This window comes from Drosophila erecta, unplaced genomic scaffold (assembly GCF_003286155.1).
Source record: "Drosophila erecta strain 14021-0224.00,06,07 unplaced genomic scaffold, DereRS2 tig00000021-arrow-pilon, whole genome shotgun sequence".
Lineage (NCBI taxonomy): Eukaryota > Metazoa > Arthropoda > Insecta > Diptera > Drosophilidae > Drosophila > Drosophila erecta.
The window spans coordinates 11,609,997-11,628,513 of record NW_020825198.1 but is presented as its reverse complement, the minus strand read 5'-3'; the positions used below and the strand labels follow the sequence as shown (position 1 = coordinate 11,628,513).

Sequence of the window (18,517 nt, the reverse complement as noted above, 5' to 3'; positions counted from 1 at the left end):
ATGCATAAAAACAGCCTTAAATAAAACTATAAAGAGGATAAAATATTTCAAATGACAAGAATATATTTTTTCTTTCCTAAAACTGATTGCTTAAAAATTAAATTTTGAAAATTTAATATTTGCGAATAATTGCTATTCTATTAACTTGTAATATTTAAAAGCCCTGCCTTGCACTCAATGAGTAAATGCAAATCTTAAGATATACATTAAACATATTTTTGCTCGTGTGTTAATTTTTGGTGGTGTCCCTCTTAAATTGTTGCTGCTCCTTCTGCTGCTGTTGCTTTAATTAAATGCTGCAATCAACTGCGTAGCGCGATATTTCCAATGAAAAATTACGAAAAAAGTGGCAAAGGCACCGAAGACATCGCCGCAACTTGTGGCAACTTGTGGCAGCCAAAGGGGCTCAAGGGGCCGAGAAGGGGTTAAAATATGGGGAAGGGGCCAGGCCATTTGGCCGCAGGCTGGCCTCGTGTTTGTGCATTGAGAAAATTGTGTCCGTTGCACATTTGTTGACTTTGCCACTTGCCTGCGTGTCCCCCACCCCCTCGCCGCCCGCGCCCCCCGCACCCCCCGCGCCACACTTGCCACACACATCCAAAGGCCTGGGTGAATTAAATTCATAATTAATGCGTTGCATGCACGCACACACATGGGTATACATATTTATATGTATATATATAGTGTATATATAGCTGCTACCGTTGCCTCTTTTTGTTGCCTGACACGTTTATTAAAACTGATTTTTTCAGAATACCCTACACCTATAGAAAGGGATAACCGAACACGAAGATGTAAATCGGGTTCGAATTAATACAAAAATATATTTAAAACTCAATAAAATCACACGTATTTTCCACACTAAAAGGTAAAATATATATATTATATTTTTTGAAATATACCATTATATTGCTCATAGATGGGCTTATATGCTTATAAGCTTAGCATATGTTAAACTGATTAAAGTTGATTATAAATTGAAAAATGATTTATACTAAGGCTTAATGTTAAAGCTTTGGAGCTAATGGAAACACAAAGTAAGACAAAAATATATCGCATAAATAAAGTTGAATGTATTGATTATACAAAATATTTTACTACATAAAAATATAAATATTTATGTAATCTCACAAAAACACTAGTTTTGTTTGTCAATCTTGTAAGGGCGAAGTAAAATGTTTTTGCAGGAACTCTAGTGCAGTAATGCTTCGGCTAAGAGAGCCAATAAATTTGGGAAAAGTTTTTGTTTTAGGTTTTTGTTTGCCTTCATTCTGGGCATATTTGGCAAGCAATTTTTGCCCTTTTGTTGGTGCTTTGTGTGATTGTGTTCTGGCTGCCTTGTTTCTTCACTTTTCGCATTTTTATAACGAATTTTGATTTTATGCCAAAAGCATGCAATTAGAATTTATTCCTTGTTCATTTTGCCGTTGCCTTTGCCGTTCGCATTTATCCATTATGCGTGTTTTGCCTTCTTGCATCGGCCCGCAATTTTGTTCATCAAATAAAAATCGAAAAAATGAAAGAAAACCTAAATAAAGTAACACGAAGCGAAAAACTTTGAGGGGGGCAGAATGACTGAGCGTTTTCCTGCATGAGGAAAACAAAATATACTCACTCACCCATTACAAAAAAGAAGAAAACTCGCGCAGGGAAATGAAAGAAAACGATGGGGAGAATGTCACCGATTATGTGTAATTTGTATTTAATGATTCATTAAGGCAATTTCAGTGTCAATCATTTTAATTTGAATGGCTTATCAGCAGTGCCATCAGGTGACGAAATTAATCAAATTTCGTATCAAAAGTGTCAGCACAAAATTGTTTCCAAAAGATGGTCTTGTGTGTTCCGTAAACTTTCATACTTTGAGGATTTCCATAAATATAATAGCAGTGTTGGTTTAAGAAATTTGTATATGTATGTTAAGATTATTATTTTATGTTATATTATATTGTAGTAATAAGGAAAGATGCTAATTCGGATATATTACAAGTTGGAGCTTTACGATGTCTTATTTTATGAGACTCAATACGTAAATGTGAATTATTTAATTGTTAGCACAGTATAATAAGAGATAATTACTACAATTAAGTCAGAACTATATGCTCTGTTGTATTCAAATAAATTTCTTTGAAAGTCCACCGACGGAATAGTAATAAACACGCTCGAATTTAAGATTGCATTAGCCACCTGATTTATTCATAGATATTCTGGCTTTTATTTCTCATTCCGGTAGCTGGCTTTATTAATTGCCTCCGCTCTTTTTTTCCCCGGTTTATGCACCATTTTTATTTCAGTCCGCTGGGCTTTTAGTTTTAAAACTCGCCGTGGAAAAAGGTGTACGCAATTATTTATTTGCATAAGGAAAAACCTGCGAACGGCAAAATGGCACGTAAAAATGTATTTAATTATAATTATTGCTCTTCTATTTACCCCGATTCTCCGTTTTTTGCTACTGTGCCATGGCTGCTTATATTGTTTCCTTTTTATTGCCGGCCGTTCGGGAAAATTATAGTAAATATAAATAATAAAACACGGGGCCAGAGGCGAATGATAAAGTGCATTAAAATGTGCACGCAAAGCCGAAGCGATGGGCGGGAGGCGTCACTGCCACGCCCCCGAAAACCGCAATTAAATTGCATGGCACGCAACAGGACGCACGACTCGATAAATTGTTTTTCGCTTTTTTCTCCCTGCCAAGAGCGACTTTTCTATGGCCAAATGCGATCCTGGCCAGCCAGTGGACACTGCACTGCAGCCGCTTATTATCGCAGCTAAATTATTCAGCTGCCTGACAGCCAAACGGCCAAACAGCCAAACGGCCAAACAGCCAAATGGCCAACTAGCAGGACGGACAGGACAGGACTGGAGCTCCTGGTTCCAGGAGATCCAGGAGGTTCTGCAAATGCCACGCCGGAGGGCGGAGGAGGTGCATAAATTTCGCCTGCACTCCGGAACCTTTTGGATGGAAAGTGGCCAAGTGGTCTAATGACTGCCGCTTGAAATCCCTAATGAAATCCCATAAAGCGACAGACCACTACAATTAGTGACCACCGATTTGGGTTGATTTTGTCCGTCCTCTGCAGCTTGCAATTTGGATTTCAGAGGGAAACCGTGAGCATTTATTAGCACTTTTTAGTCAAGGGCTTTGAGTTTTGTATTCGTATGTCAACTAATTCCACATTATTTGCCTAGAAAATCCACTTGAAAAATCTCTGCTCCTTTTTTTTAAATAATCCAATTCCGATGCACGACAATGATCCATTAATAGATTGGGCCCTGTAATTTCGAGCTCTATAACTCGGATCAGCGGCATCGCTTCGCATCGCATCGCGCTTTACCATTGAAGTTCACGTTTTATGGCCCATTTTAGATCAGTGAATAGATGCAGAGATGGAGATACACAAAGTAGTTTGCCCATTTAATAGGTCAGCTCTTGGCGCTGGAGAAAGGCAGCTCGGCTAACAAATGTGCCCCCATCGCCATTGTCCCGTATGCATAAGTGTGCGTACTTTATGTTCTTTTTCACATCTGCGAGTGTGTGTTCGTCAGTGCATGTACAGTCGTGGTCGCAATAGTAGGTAATGCCTATAGTATTGTATCTCTATCTATGCACACTGTTTTGGAGTGTCCATATAAATTTAAAAAGCATAAGCGAATATTTTTATTAATGGGTATTATATTAATTATATTATATTAAAATCTTAAAGTAAAATTCATGAATTTAATACGACAAAAGCATTTTGAACATCATGTATATAATATGTAATATACTGTAATCTAACAAAAGATTCATATTTTTATAAAGATTTTCGCACCGTAGAAGAACATAGTTAGCCACAGTGGGAATATTTCGGGGTTTATTCTCCTGACTTCAGCTGTATCTTGTAGAGTGCATTCATACTCACGTAGAGCAGTATACATGAAGAGCGGCGATCTGTGGTCCGACACCCGCTGAGGCAACACGTATCCGCTGGAACAGTAGCCGGCACAGATGGGGAGCGTAGGCTCGAGCTGAGGCTGTATCTGTATCTGTATCTGAAGTTGAAGCTGAAGCTGAAGCTGGGCTCCAGGTTCAGGTCTGTCCGATCTGTCCCCCGTTTCAGTGCCGCAACCAAAGAGGCCCATGCCCCAATCCACAATCCCCGTTCCCAATACACAAGCTCCATGCCCCATGACCATTTTCAAGCCCCTGTCCCCAGCTCCATTCAGCGCATGTCATGTCTCGTATCTTTTGTGCTAATCGTAAATAACTGTCGAAATTTTTTGCTACTGTATGTGATTTGCACATGGCATGAGGATGAAAAGGAGTTGCGAACTCACTCCACTCACTCCACTCGACTCCATGCGACTTCATCCTTCCCGCGGCCCACGGTGCGGATGGATTCACTCCTCGGATGCGAGCTGCTGCGCCTTAAATGCGATCCTCTGCTGTTTCTGCCGCCGTCGCTGTTGGAGTTGCTGTTGTTATCTCTGACGTTGGCAATCGGTGCCATTGCACTGTGGGCGATTTTCAGGGTTTTACGCTCATAAATAATTCACCACCAGTGGTCCGCTAACCTTTGCTTCCCATAGCATACTATTACTCGCAGTTTTTCTTTGTGGAGTTCAGTCTTGAGTTCATAGAATTGGCCAGCATACTAGTTTTATGCTTCATCTGGTCGATATTACAAAGTTTAATACAAAAACTAAGTGGAAGACGTAGGAAAAAAGTAATATTACTTGGTTTGATGAAATAAAAAAATTAAATACAACCAGTGTAAAATCTCGCGAAGATAGTTTCCCACACCAGAACACTGTTATATCTTCCACGCTGTTTCTTTTTTCTAAAATAATTATTGAAGTGGGGCTTAGCACTATCACCCACATATCACATAAGCCTAATCCGCAGCATGCATGTATTTTTTGACAGCGTACTTCATCGACTTAATCCACTGTGATTCACCGGGGATGGGGAAACGGTCCGAAGACTGGTCGGATGGCTGTTAAGGCCTCTTTATATGCGCACCTTAAAAAAAGAACAACAAGATGCTTAATGCTGTTTTGTGCTTTTTTTGAACGTTTTTTGCATTGCCCCGTGAACGGGGCACACTTATTGCCACGCAGTCGGAGGTACAACACACACAGTCACCCAGAGATACAGATACAGATGCAGGGGGCATAGGCTTGAAACCGGAGTTTGTGCTGCTATTGGAGTTGGAGTTTTAGCAGAGGCACTGGAAAAAAACGTGTGGTAAACTGCACCATCGTATAAAAAGAGGTTCGGTCTCATGGGCATAAGGGAACAAAATGAAAAACGATATCATTGTTCTAATTCTAGAAAATAATAATGTTTTTATAATCATATGAAAACGTTTCCAATAAAAAAAATTAGATAAACTTTCAAAATACGGCCTTCTACAAAATTTAAAATTAATTTTATATTAGAATACACCTCAAATCTTTTGGGAGCTGCTGAGCGGTAGAACATCAATAGAATAAAATGATTTTAAATCGAAATTCTAGATAATTTTTTTTATTCAAGTTGAATTTGCTTTGATTTTTTCCACTGATTTTTCGTTTTTTTTTATTTGTGTTTTAAGGCACAGCTAGAGCCACGAAGTGAACTGAGTAAAAACATGTTTGGATTTAATTCTTTTTATTTATTTTCACCGTCGTCGCTGGCATATTTTTTTGTTTTGGTTCGTACCATGTTGCTTTCTTTCCTTGCTTTTGGACATGTATCCGAAAGATACTTTTTGTTGTTGCTTGTGTGTGCCACGATGATGACGCTGACAAAGGTCTTCCCGCCCCACGCCCCACAGCTCCCCGCTGCCGTACGCGATTTTAATGAAGCACTTAAAAAGCATAAATGAAAATAAAAACCCAACAAAGGCAACAGACAGCAGATAGCCCCAGCTCCATGGTCCACGGTGCCTTCCGATCCGCAGAACGACAATTGATGTGGAGCTGAAGCTGAAGCTGGAGCCTGTGCCTATGGATGTGGATGTGGATGTGCCTGGGTCTGGACCTCAATCAGGAACCTGGAACTGGGAACTTGGGACCTGGGCCCCAGCAGCCTCTCTATCTGCCTGCAGTTGATGTGCGGCCGACCCGGACAGAATCCATCCCCAGATACATTACTTTTTACTGTCGAAGTTTGTCCACAGGCATTGGCAGTCTGCAGAATTATTAGACACAGTTGTTTCTACAAAGTACAAGAGGAAAATCAAACAAAATAGAAATAACAGGTTAGGCAAGTAATTACAGACCGTGTTTTATGCACTTTTTAATTGCAAAAACCTAATATAATAAACACCTACTATACTAATATATATCTTATTAATATATTATACAATTTACAACCCTCGATTTCAATTTCTAAACTCAATATTTTATTTGACGATCAATAATAATCAATCATTAAGCATTAGAAGATTAATATATACTTTGCAAGTAATTATATTACTTTACCAAAATTGTTGAATTCCTAATTTGAACAGTCCATCCAAGAGCTGGCTTCACTGTACTCGCAAGTACTTCTTCCCTGACTGCGACTCAAATTAATTCTAATCTAGCAAATTACGGTGGACCATTTATGCTGCCATAAAAATTAAAGACGCCGTCCCTCTCCCTATTTTATTTTTCTTCTCTTGGGCCGATAAGAAAGTGCGTGTGCGTTCATTATGCGGCTCGGTGGTAGAAGCTCATAGTTACGCATCTTACAGATATATATATACATTTACGGATCCAGGGCTACGAAGATAGCTCGCAACAGTAGCCAATAAAACGGGGGGCATTAAAAACATTAACGGCCGCATTACAGATGCACGGAGATGTGGCACAGTGGAGTGGCCATCCCGGATTGATAGAGTCGCCATTGACAATTGCCCATTGTCGTTGAATAATTAAGCGGGGGCACGAATAAGTGTCCCATCCCCAATCCCCAATCCCCAATCCGACCCCAATTCACTGCTAAATTATGCCAGAAAATAGGTCCCATTTCGTACAGTCACATCGTATGCGCAGCAATTGGCACTAATCGAATTGATTCTTGAGTGACTTTCGTCTTCGATGTTTTTATATGGCCATATCTATCTGAATACTATGAATCGCACTATGTGTGTGCGCTTTCAACCATTTCAAATTTTTTATGGCACCGACTTAATCGCCATGTGGGGGGGTTCATGTTTTTTTACGATATCAAGCTTCTAATTGGTGTCTTAAAACGAGTTGTGTGTAAATACTGCGTACTTAAATATATTAATGTCTTGTCCATTAGCAAACTGAGTTTATGCTCCTTTTATAGTTATAGCATAACATTTTGATTTCAGTCGTTATTATGCATATCTTAAGGCAGTAAATTATCCACCCTCTAGTTCAAAAAACATGCGCCTGTTCATAAGAAAAACTTGTTACTACTTGTATATCCGATAGGTCAGTAACTCGTTGATCAACCATTTGGCAATGGTCCAATAAAGTGTTGTAAGCATTAAGCTCAACTTTCCCTTGGTTTTTATTTGTTAGTTTTGAAATCGCTGTAATTGGCGCTCTTTGGTTTATTTTAAGTAACACAAATCCGCTCCCGAATACAAACATCCCACTATGTAAATAGTTGACCACCTCTGATTTATGCCGAATCTTGTTTGTTTTGCAGTCTCGTTCTCGCCCGCTGAATGCGACTGTCCGAGGGGGTGGTGGTGGGGGCGTGTGGGTGCCTAAGTGGTGTGGCAAGGTGTGCGGTGGGTGGTGGGTGGTGGGGGGCTGCACTGTGGGTCGCTGCTCGGCATCGGGGTCTGGGGCACTGAGTAAATGAACGCAGCGCCTACGGAACGTTGCCAATACCAATGCAGTCGGCGTGCGTGTGTGTGGGCGGGTGTGCGAGTGTGCGTGCTGCAGTTGTGTGCAGTTGTAGTTGCGGGTTCATTGCACGTACACTCGCACAAACACACGCACAGCGCCCAAAACGACCAACGACGAACCAACTAAGCGACCGAACAGTCCACCCACCAGTGATGGCACTTTTCTGCACAATGCCAACTAAATCTGGCGAAAAAACGGCTAGGAACAGTAAATAACTTTAAAAGTCAGAGAAGTTCAATAGTTTCTTAATTTTTATTTTAATTCTTGACCCTAACCTTTATTCCTTTGATGCAATTTTCCTACATCTAAATTTCGGCGCTAATGGACTATGATAAACACAAAAAATCACCCCTTACCACATTTCCCTATTAAAAAAATTAAAAAATTCGTTTTCTTGATAATGCGCCATAAGGTAGGCAATACTTTTTGCCGCCTGTGAAATCGCGATCAAGTATACGCCCAGTATACTTTAGAGTAAAATTAAAAGTTATATAAATAAAACATAGCTATACATTATTAGTACAAGCATTAAAAAAAAGAAAAGTTTTAATTAACTTTCAGAATCATAGAGTTAAGCATGCTAGATTCACGTTGCAGTTAACAAGCTTGAAGCCAGATCAGCCATTACTGCCGCATTACTATCCCCCACCCGCCGTTGGCCCCACTGTGCCAGCTCCAATGCGTCCCACTGTCCGTCGGTTGCTTCGTCACTTTGTTGCGTGTTCGTGATGCAGTTGTTGTTTGCCCTGGTTGTAGTTGTTGCAGTTCTTGGTGTTGTTGCTGTTGCTGGGACTCCGGTTTAGACAGCCGGGCTTCGGACTCCGGGTCTCCTCCGCTTGCCTCCCTCTCTCTTTCGCTGCTCCCCCTCACACCCCCACACCCCCCTCGGCCGACAGTCGACTTCGGTCATCGTGGATTTCTCTGCTCTCCGTTTTGCGGACCTGCATTTTGCTCTGCACTCTTCGCTGCTCTTTTGTTTCGCTTCTCGCTGCTTCTAATGCTCGTCCCCCACTCACCCCTTCACCGACAACACCCTCTCTTTTTCGGTGGCTCCAAGTTAGAGAGAGGGAGAGAGAGGAGACCCCCAGTGAAAGAGAGGTAGCTTGTTTATCGTTGCCTTTCTTTTGGGCAGCCTGCCCACTGCTTTTTTCCACCTCCTCCATCTTCCTCTTCTTCTTTCAATGCTTTTCTTCTCCGTTGTTTTCGGTTTTTGCAGCTCTGAGCTTCGCTGTTTCTGCCGCTGCTGCGCTATGTTGCTGCTTTTTGTCTGTCTCCTCTTTGGTCTTGTTGCTTGTGTCTGTTTTGCTTTTCGCCCTGCCATCTTACACACTCACTTACTCACTCACACACATACATAAGCCAGCACCTACACGCGGAGACTTTTGTATGTAAAACTGACGTCGTCGCTGCTGACTCTTCTTTCCTTTTTCCGTCTTTTTTTTTTGCACATTCTCCCTGTTCTCTCTTCTCGCCTGCATTTTGTGTATCTCATCTCGTGTACGCTTTCGCTGCCTTTCCAATCTCTTCGGCATCGGGGCAACAACAACGAAAAGCTGGCGTCGCCGTCGCCGTCGCCGTCATCGTTTTCTCTATTTTCCTCAATCGCTGTGCCTTTTCATTTTCAATTCGCATATTTTTGCAAACTCTACTTTCAGTTATTCGCCGATAATTGATGTCAAAGGACGCAGTTGTGCTCCGCCGGCGCAGTTTCACATCGCCTTTGGAATCATCGCCGCCGTACGGTATCATTCAGTGCCAGTGTGACCAGTTTCGGTTTGGCCATGCCCAAGGAGGATCCGTTCGTGAATCGGGCCCAGCTCTTGAAGGCGATCAAGAAATATCCGGAGATCTGGGACTCCAACAACAAGCTGCACATGTGCCGCAGCGTCACGTCGCCCATGTGGACGGAGATCGCCGAGCAGTTCGGCGGTCATGTGCCGACAGGTGAGCCCAGCTAGGATGTACCAGCCCCCTGGATCCATTCCCCTTTCCGCCACACTCAGCCCCCCTCACACTCTGCGGCACTGTTCCATCCGCCAATTATGTAGCCAGCGGTGCCGATTTGTTGCTGCCTTTCGCACTCTCCTTTCGCCTTCTCTTTCGAAGCGCATTCAGTGGCGCAGGCATTTGCTTTTCAAAGGGGGCTGCATATGAATATGAAGGTGGTTCAATCTAAACAGTTTAATGTGCACTGCTCGATAACAGAAGTGCACTTTGAATCAATATGGTTTGAGGGTTATTTCATTTCCTTATTTTCCCAAATTACGTCACTGCACTTGGTCTCGAAATAGACAAAGGGCATTTGGGATAGAAATTAGAGGTCTCTGTCCGTTTGGAATAATAGAGGAGTCTCTGCCACTATATAATGCAAATTGAAGCACTCGCAGCTGAAATAATTGACAGGTGGAATGTACTTTGATAAATGCAATTGGGTGGCTTAGTGTAAGCTTAGTTATCTGCACCGCGCCACAAAATATTACAGTATTCATTAAGGGAAGAACCAGACTTCGCACAGTGGAAATCGTGTATCATTGTATGGCGAAGGTAAAAAATATTATAAATTAATTGGAAGTTTTAATATGCCTTGTACAATGATCAAGAATTGGAAAATTTTCTTGAAGATATAACCTTTTTTCATTTATTCAATTTAGTTAAGCTGCAATCAATCTGGAGCCAGATGAAGTACCACTACCACAACCTGGTCCACCGCCAGATCCTGCACAAGGATCGCTTCAACACCAAGTGGGAGCACTTCGAGCCGATGTCCTTCATGTATAACATTACGGTGGCTAAGATCGTGGGCGCTCAATCGAGCGGCGGAAGTGGCGGCGGCACCTCTTCCGATGTCCCATCCACTGCCTCTGAAGCACAAACTGTGGGGGAGGAACCAGCTGCCCCAGTGGTGCCGCCCCCTTTGCCCACCGCCTCCCATGGTCGCGGACGACCCAGTGGTAGCTTCAGCTGGCTGCAGACCGCAACCACCACCACCGCCCCTCAGCTGCCGCATCTAATCGCTCAGCCGCCCCATGGTCAAGGTCATGGAATGACATATACCGCTTTTACGGGCCTGGTGCCTCCACCAGCTACCGTGGCCTCAGAGGCGGTGGCCACGCCCCCGCGGAAGTTGGGCCGCCCCAGTTCGTTGCACAATAGCATGCGCGGACGTATCATCGATGCCATCAAGACGCGTCCATCGCTGTGGGCCGGACGCCAACGGAGTGAAAAGGGACAGGGTCAGAGTAGAACCTCAGCGGTTTGGAAGGAGGCGGCCATGGAGATGGGTCTGACACCGAGTAAGTATATCCCATCTAAGTAGATTCCATCCTAAAAGATCAATGCGATATCCCATCGGATTATACGCGTAGCAAGCTAATTTAAACCTCTGTGTACCTAATACTATGATGAAAAGATATTGGTATTTAAATAAGTTTTAGTAGCTGAAAGGAATGTGTATTTTAAAAACCAAAATACCCCCCCTTTATAACCTTTAATACCCTCCCAAAAACATCTGATACCTTGCAGCTCTTATGCAAACGCGCTGGTCAATCATCAAGCAGCGGTACGTAGACGAACTGCAGAAGGAGCGCCACGCCCAATACTCCCACCAGTCCTTCCGCTCCACGTGGGAGCACTTCGATCGGATGTCCTTCATGCGGGAGATCCTGCTAAAGAAGGTGGACGAGCGGGAGCAGACCCGCGAACAGATCCAGGAGATCGTTAGCGAGCAGCAGCACCACCAGCAGCCGCAGCACCATCCGTCGCAGCACTTGCACCACTACCGTCCACCACAGCCGCCAGCTGGATTGGTGGAGCACGCCCAGGACATGCCCATCGGATTGGTGCAGCACCACCACCAGGAGGGACACCATCCGCCGCTGGCCATGCACCATCCACAGCACCCACAGCCCTTACGCCGGCGGGTCAAGCACGAGTCCGATCTGGAGTGGGATCCCTTTGAGATGATTCTCCACGTCCATGGTGCCGGAGAGCCAGCTGCCAATTGAAGACTGAGAAAAGAGGACAGTGAAGCCCTAGATACACCTGAGAAAAAACCTGCACAATTTAGTTATTTGGGCACTAAATAATATTCAATTTATAGATCAAATATTTCAATATAATTGAACAAAATTATGAAGATTTTCCTTGTTTATTTTTTATGATTTGATGCAATCTCTTTGAGTGAAAGGTGTGATTCGTTACTTATAGGTTTCTTCTCAGGTGCAATTTGGAGACCCTAAAATAATCGTCAGATGTAAAATTATTAGCTATGTCCACATCTATTGAAAAACCTTTTTGTAATTCCATTTTCTACTAATCCGCCAATAAATACATCACTAAGATATTCATAATATTCTTTTTTATTGTTTGGGGGTAAATACACAATACATTTCAATTTGTGTAGTAGGAGGTAAATGCCATGTATTAATATAGGATTAATGAATTGATATTAAATTAGTGCTCATTCAATTCGAAACTGAAACGGATACAAATCACGTGATACATTGCATCAATATCAGTTTCGAGGAAAATGCGATTGTAATTTCCGAATGAAAGGAGATGTATTCCATCTGAAGTGCTTTGCACTCAATCAATTGCTATAATCGTGATGCGATGCGACGGATTCAGATTCGAGAACGCCCCGAGCGCGAAAACTAAATTATGCTAATTCTCACAGTGTGTGCAACATTTGTCGATTGCCAAACTGGCAAACATGTTCAAATACACACACACTGTGGCACATGGAGTCATCCAATAAAGCTCTGCTTCTACCCCATCCATACAGCCATCAAGGCATCCAGGCATCCAGCCATCCAGTCATCCAGCCATCCAGCCATCCAGGCATCCAGGCATCCAGTGTTTTGTGGATTTGTGTAAATTTCTGGCTGAGGGCCAAGGGCGGAACACGCGTAATTCCAATCACGTGCCAGCCCAGAAAAGAAAAGTTCTCAAACTGTAAAACGTTTATCAAAACGTATCCCCCTCTCCCAACGCCCGAAAAGCCACCCACATAATTGGCCCAAAGGATGCCGCCCAATCTTCCCCTCCTCAACCCCCACACCCCTTATATTTTTCATCCGCCCGCAGACTCCGACAATATCTTCAATAATAAATGCATTTCACTGTCGAATTTGCCGCATTCTGCACAACACACGTGCCTTAAATAATTCACGTCGCATTTAGCGGCGTTTTTGCCAAGCCTCTAATGGGCCCAGCGATTTGTACTGGGCGTGGCAGGGGGAGGGGCGGAACGGCAACAGGGGGGCGTGGCACGCCGCCAGGTAAAGTGGAAAGTAGTTGGCTACGTTTTACGTTCTAGTTCGGGGCGAAAATTTGCCTAAAAACTCAAGTAGTTTGTTCAAACTTTTATGCTCCGTGCATTTATCAACGCCAGCTAAGCGGGGAAAAGCGCTCGGGAGGGGGGCTGGGGCTAGAAAGGGGTGGAAAGGCTGGGTGGAAAACCCATCGAGGAGTCCATGAAGCGCAGCAGCCCGGAGCAACAGCGCTGCCGTGTAAAAGTTTCCACAAAGCCATGGGTGGGTTAGATGATGGAGCGTTATTTAAATGGTTTTCGGATGCGTACGTGCGAAAATGTTAGTAACAACGCCAGGTGCTGCAAACCATGTTTAGATTTCCTTACCTGGGAAAAAATGTTCGTGATTTGTTAGCTCCGACCGATTTTTATAGGCGTCCTAGAAAGGAAGGTTTCCACTTTCTTCACAAGTTATCTGTTCACTGAAATGGAAACTAGTTATACATTTATTTATAAAAAACATTATTGATACAAATTAAAACTGTGAAAAAAACTTTGAGACAAATTGTGGCAAACATTATGTTTATCACAAATCTTTGTGAAGCATTATCAGGGTTTATACTGATTGTGTACACATTGCTTCCTTGTAGAATATATGGGTTATTTATTTGTGGCTTGGGAGCACTTTAAAGTAAATATTTCACAAAGAGCCGTTTTGCGGACTTATTACTCCCATGATATTAACATTTTCTTGTTTCCAAAGGTGATTTTGAAACATATGCTTAATGAACAGCTCGTAAAATGGATCTTGCAAATGTCAAATAAAAGCTTAAACACTTGAGGTACAGTGCGGAAATATTAGATAAACATTGATTATAGAATATCTGACTATTGAACTTACCAACTGCCATCCTAACTGAACTACTTCACACTTAAATATGGTTTAAAAGTGAAAATGGGCATACTAATATTTTTTCATGGGGTCGCTGTAATGGCTTTCGAGTGGAACGTGAGCCGGGAAAACTTCGCTTGCCTAAATGCTCGGTAGGTGATTTCTTTCCGCAGGAAGTACGCATACACACGCACTTAACACACACACACTCAAATCATTTTCCACGCCCACTCGCCCACACACACACACACACACACACATGATAAGAATGCTTATGTGAATTATCGCACATTTTACGGCATCGAAAAAGGGGGTTTGGGGGGACTTTGTAACGGCAAAGAACTAGAAAACTTGTCTAAAAGTGCGCACTCCACTCATACATATATGTATATGTATACATATCTCCAAGGCGGACACGCCGACAGTAGCGCATAAAAACTTTTAAATTTACTTTTGCTAAGAGTTCCCTCCGCCCCCTAACCAGCCACGCCCCTTCATGCCCATGCATATTCATTTCAAAATCCACACACACACACACACACGCACACACAGACACGCACACATGGCCAAGTTTTCTTGGAAAACTTCCTTTACCCCTTTTCCCGCCAGAAAAATCAACGAACTGTGAGAGAGGCAAACACAAAAAAAGTTTCGGCTAAAAGGTGGGCATGGCTTCTGGGGTTTTTCTAGCCCCCCACCCCCCAAAGGTGGTGGCAGGGGAGGGGGATTTTCCGGATACGGATACGGAGCGGCATCGCTTAATAGAGCTGCCAAAATTTGTGTGCCTCAGGTTGCGTCGCTTGTCGGCAGACGCCGCGTTACAAGCACTCCAAATTGCTCACTTCTCGAGGCGCTCTGTTTTCCCCGCCCGCTTCTGCCCCACCGTCATGCCCCCTACGGCCCCCATCTCTGCCGCTTTTAAAGCCCTGCCACCGAAATCCCAGCCAATTCCCCCAACTGCCAAGCAACTATGATGTTGCTGTCTTCCCATTTTGGCACACTTGTCTATTTTTCGGACTTGCCACAGTGGAAATGAATCGATGCTTTAGCTATAATAAAAATGTAAGAAAGTAATTGAAAGTTAATGGTAGAAGACATTGTGAAATACAAATGCTGTTAAGTCGCTCATTTCAATATATTTTGCCTACGTATTTTTACTCATTCCTTAGGAAACCTTCCTCTCCTTTTTGGGTCAGTATATTAACAAATTGTTCCATCTTGATACAAACTGGCAGTCAAAAACACTCGCCCATATAAAGTTGCCCCCCATCGAAGGCATCTAAGAAATCAAACCTGGCCAAGATTCATATCGCCAGCTCCTTGGATTCAGCCCAACCCAGATGGCTTTGAATACGTAAATTCCGAAATAACTTCGATAAGTTCTTTATTTGACAAGTTCCCCACTGTGCCATTTGGGTCTACTTCTACTTCTACCCAACTCCAAGGACCTTCATTTCGTGCAGGCCCTTTTTCCGTTGCTGTTGTTGTTGTGATTGGTGGGTTTGCTGAAAAATGTTGGCCCACGTATCCTGCAGCAATTCGTAAACTAATTCTACATACGTGCCCGTGTCAGCCATCACCCATCCGCCCTGTTAGCCCACCAGCCCACCAACCCACCAACCCACCGCCCCTCCTCCTTTGGCTTCCCGCAGAGCGACCAAATCGTTACGTGCGTTGGCCCACGGTGGCGCCCTCTATGGGCCGTGCGTCATGTTTTGATTGGCGTCATGTACACACGGACGGATTCGCTCCGGCTTTCCGCAGCGAACTGTTGGATGGGAGGACACGTGGATACAGGTGGTGGATATGGGTGGTGGATATGGCTGGTGGATGCACGGAAAACAAATGCTAAAATATTTACCCACAGCGTTTATTTTATGCACATGAGCTTTGAATCAAAATTATGTTAATTACGATTGTTAAAACATAGCGTGGGAAAATCGTATTATAAATACACCATGAAGTTTGTGGATTGTTTTCATTCCTCAGAATAACAAGCTTTCAATTAAATTTCAATTTAGCCTGCTATTGAATGTATAGAATAGAAAGTAATATAATTTGCGAAAAAATAAGAATAGGCAATTAGATTCATTTGGTAAAAATACCAAAAATATTGATATAAATACTCTGTATCTATACCTATTGCATTAGATTTAATTTGCACTGCCCCGCACTTGATTAGTTTTTTCAGTGTGCGTGGCTTAGATTTGCCTTTTTTGCTAATAAATAATTGCATTTTCACCTCAAGAACTCACTGACAGACGATGCCCAAAGGGGGTCGAAGGGCCAAGGACCTGTGTGATTTTCTCCGGGGGCGACACAATTCAATTTGCCCGCGTTTCCGTTGCGACTGCAGGTGCCTGGTTGGTGTATTGCCAGTTTTTGTAATTCCATTTCTGATTTCATATTTCGCTGTCACTGTGAAATGATTCAATTTTGCAGATTTCTTTGGGGGGGTGGCAGTATTTGCATGTTGGGCATGTATCTATGTATCTTTTTTATACCATTCGGTCTGCGTGCCGTTATCAATCACAAGCGAAATGCGAATTGTGCGCAAATTTGTTGCATACGCAGAAATATTTGCTATATTGCATGGCAATCAAAGTGCTGCATGATTGACACGACAAATGGAATATTTTCGAGTGATATTCTCCAGCTGCAAATGCACTGACCTGAAACATGTCAAAGTCTGTCTATCGTTCAATATCTGAGGGATGCAATATGTAATATGTAGTAAAAGTCCATCAGATATTGGTTTTGTAGCCTCTGCGAATCGCTTTTGTGTCATGGCCTTTCCAGCACAAACTCTTAAAAATAAAAGTATTGTTTATTAAAAAGGCAAAGGGTATTTTTTAAATCGTTCTAAATATTTATTTTTTAATAATTTATTGTTTTCTAATTATGAATACCACTCCGAATGTGCAATGTAAATCAGACTTTATTGGTTTATGGACTTCTCAAAAGTGGAACACTTTAATATGATGCGTTTCCTGCTAGACGCCTAACAATGCATACAAGTTGGATTGCTTCCTTCGAAATCCTATTAAACATAATGGCCCTAAGCAGATTTCTCTTCATAATAGCCTTCGCCAAGGCGTACTCAATTAGCAGGCAGGTTAATTGCCCCAGTTTCGATTGCACAATCCATCGAGCAGGTAGAGTCCTGCAGGACCTCAGATTCCTCGGGAAGCGACCTTGTCCACGTATTCTATGCAAATTCCCCGGACAAAGGAGCTGGCCACAAAGAGGCGAGTCACTTAGGCCGGGAGTCTTTCTGATTCCACGCGGCATCCTTGAGGCTCCGGGCTGTTTAATGCCGGAAGTGTCCTTCGCAGAACTCGCACGTGTGTCGGCATAAAATAATGCGACATTTTTATGGCCCGGCCGAGTGCCGCTTTGGGCCCCCTCTCTTTCGCACCTTCGGCCTGACAGCTCAACTTAAAGCGGTGTTAAAATTTATGAATGAATTTGACTAGGACACCGCCGACACACACACACACACACACACACAGGAAGCAGAGTCCTGGCAGCAGGTAAGCAATAACTCAGTCCCGGCCGGGAGTTTTTCTAATTTCTTTTGGCTAAAATACAGTTTCGGTCCTTGCATAGTAAAAATGCCCAAAGATTTATGATGAGGCTCGTTGAACGTGCACACATCCACATCCGCATCCCATCCCATTCCCGAAAAGCGAGCGCTTCAGCTAATCCTGAATGAATGAATTGGACTCCTGGGCTGTCGTCCTCGCTCCTGCGGAATGGAATGCAAATCCGTTGATTTAGAAATTCCATTAATATCGGAGTTCCTCCTGCCCGCCGCCTGTATTCTTTATCAATATGCCACACGAGGCCCACGGCCACCCAAAACACTCAAATAAATGTAGATCTAAATATATGCATATAGCGAAAATCAAATTCCTTACATGTAAGCAGGTGTATCTGAAAGATACGGGAAATTGGGGGTCCTTTAAGGTGTTGGATCTTGTGAGGTGAGACACATACTTTAAAAATATTACAATTTATGGTACGCTAGCCAGTTTTAATTACCCATTAACTGTTTCAAAACACGTTTAAAAATCTTTTATTTTTCAAAATTGAAATACAACTTATCAATATAAAATGACATCGTAAGTGAAATAATATATGTCATGCTACTCCGAATAAAATATATAATTTAGATGTACGTAAAGCAGACAAGTTGTTGTTTATTTTTCGTCTTGGCCAGAGTCTCGGGTCAGAATAAACATGTCAGCCATATTCCGGCGACACTAATATCCAACTTCATGTGTTCGATATTGGCCAACACCAGGAACAATGCAGTGGCCACAGTGCAACCCACCATTCAGATGGTAAATAGATGTTGACCAAGCCAAGACCAAGGCCTCCATGGTCATGCTATCAGTGTCGACTGACCACATTAGCATGTCACTCGGCGGTAAACAGAGAAAAGTTAGGGAAACTTCTTGGAAAACTTTGCTTATGTTTGTGCCTTCGACGAAAAAGTTGGCAGATAAACAAAAACCGTTGAATAGATTCGA

General features: G+C 42.9%; 1 protein-coding gene across 2 annotated transcripts; it reads left to right on the top strand.

The window, feature by feature from the left end:
- Positions 1-9,291: 9,291 nt before the first annotated feature.
- On the top strand, positions 9,292-12,164 carry LOC6544178 (G-box-binding factor). 2 transcript variants are annotated; one of them, XM_001972339.3, is made up of 3 exons: positions 9,292-9,783; positions 10,491-11,132; positions 11,362-12,164. In XM_001972339.3, exons 1-3 carry the CDS (start codon positions 9,621-9,623, stop codon positions 11,841-11,843), a joined length of 1,287 nt encoding a protein of 428 aa, XP_001972375.1. In that variant the 5' UTR covers positions 9,292-9,620; the 3' UTR covers positions 11,844-12,164. The 2 variants fall into 2 exon arrangements, with proteins under 2 accessions (XP_001972375.1, XP_026833528.1); XM_026977727.1 differs by lacking the exon at positions 9,292-9,783 and adding an exon at positions 10,289-10,383.
- The last annotated feature ends 6,353 nt before the right edge of the window (positions 12,165-18,517 follow it).

What these genes read in the sequence shown, in the direction of transcription:
- LOC6544178 (XM_001972339.3), top strand. Translation starts at nt 9,621, where the DNA reads ATGCCCAAGGAGGATCCGTTCGTGAATCGGGCCCAGCTCTTGAAGGCG. An exon ending in CGGCGGTCATGTGCCGACAG is followed by an intron (nt 9,784 to 10,490) that starts GTGAGCCCAGCT and finishes TATTCAATTTAG; the next exon opens with TTAAGCTGCAATCAATCTGG. An exon ending in GGAGATGGGTCTGACACCGA is followed by an intron (nt 11,133 to 11,361) that starts GTAAGTATATCC and finishes GATACCTTGCAG; the next exon opens with CTCTTATGCAAACGCGCTGG.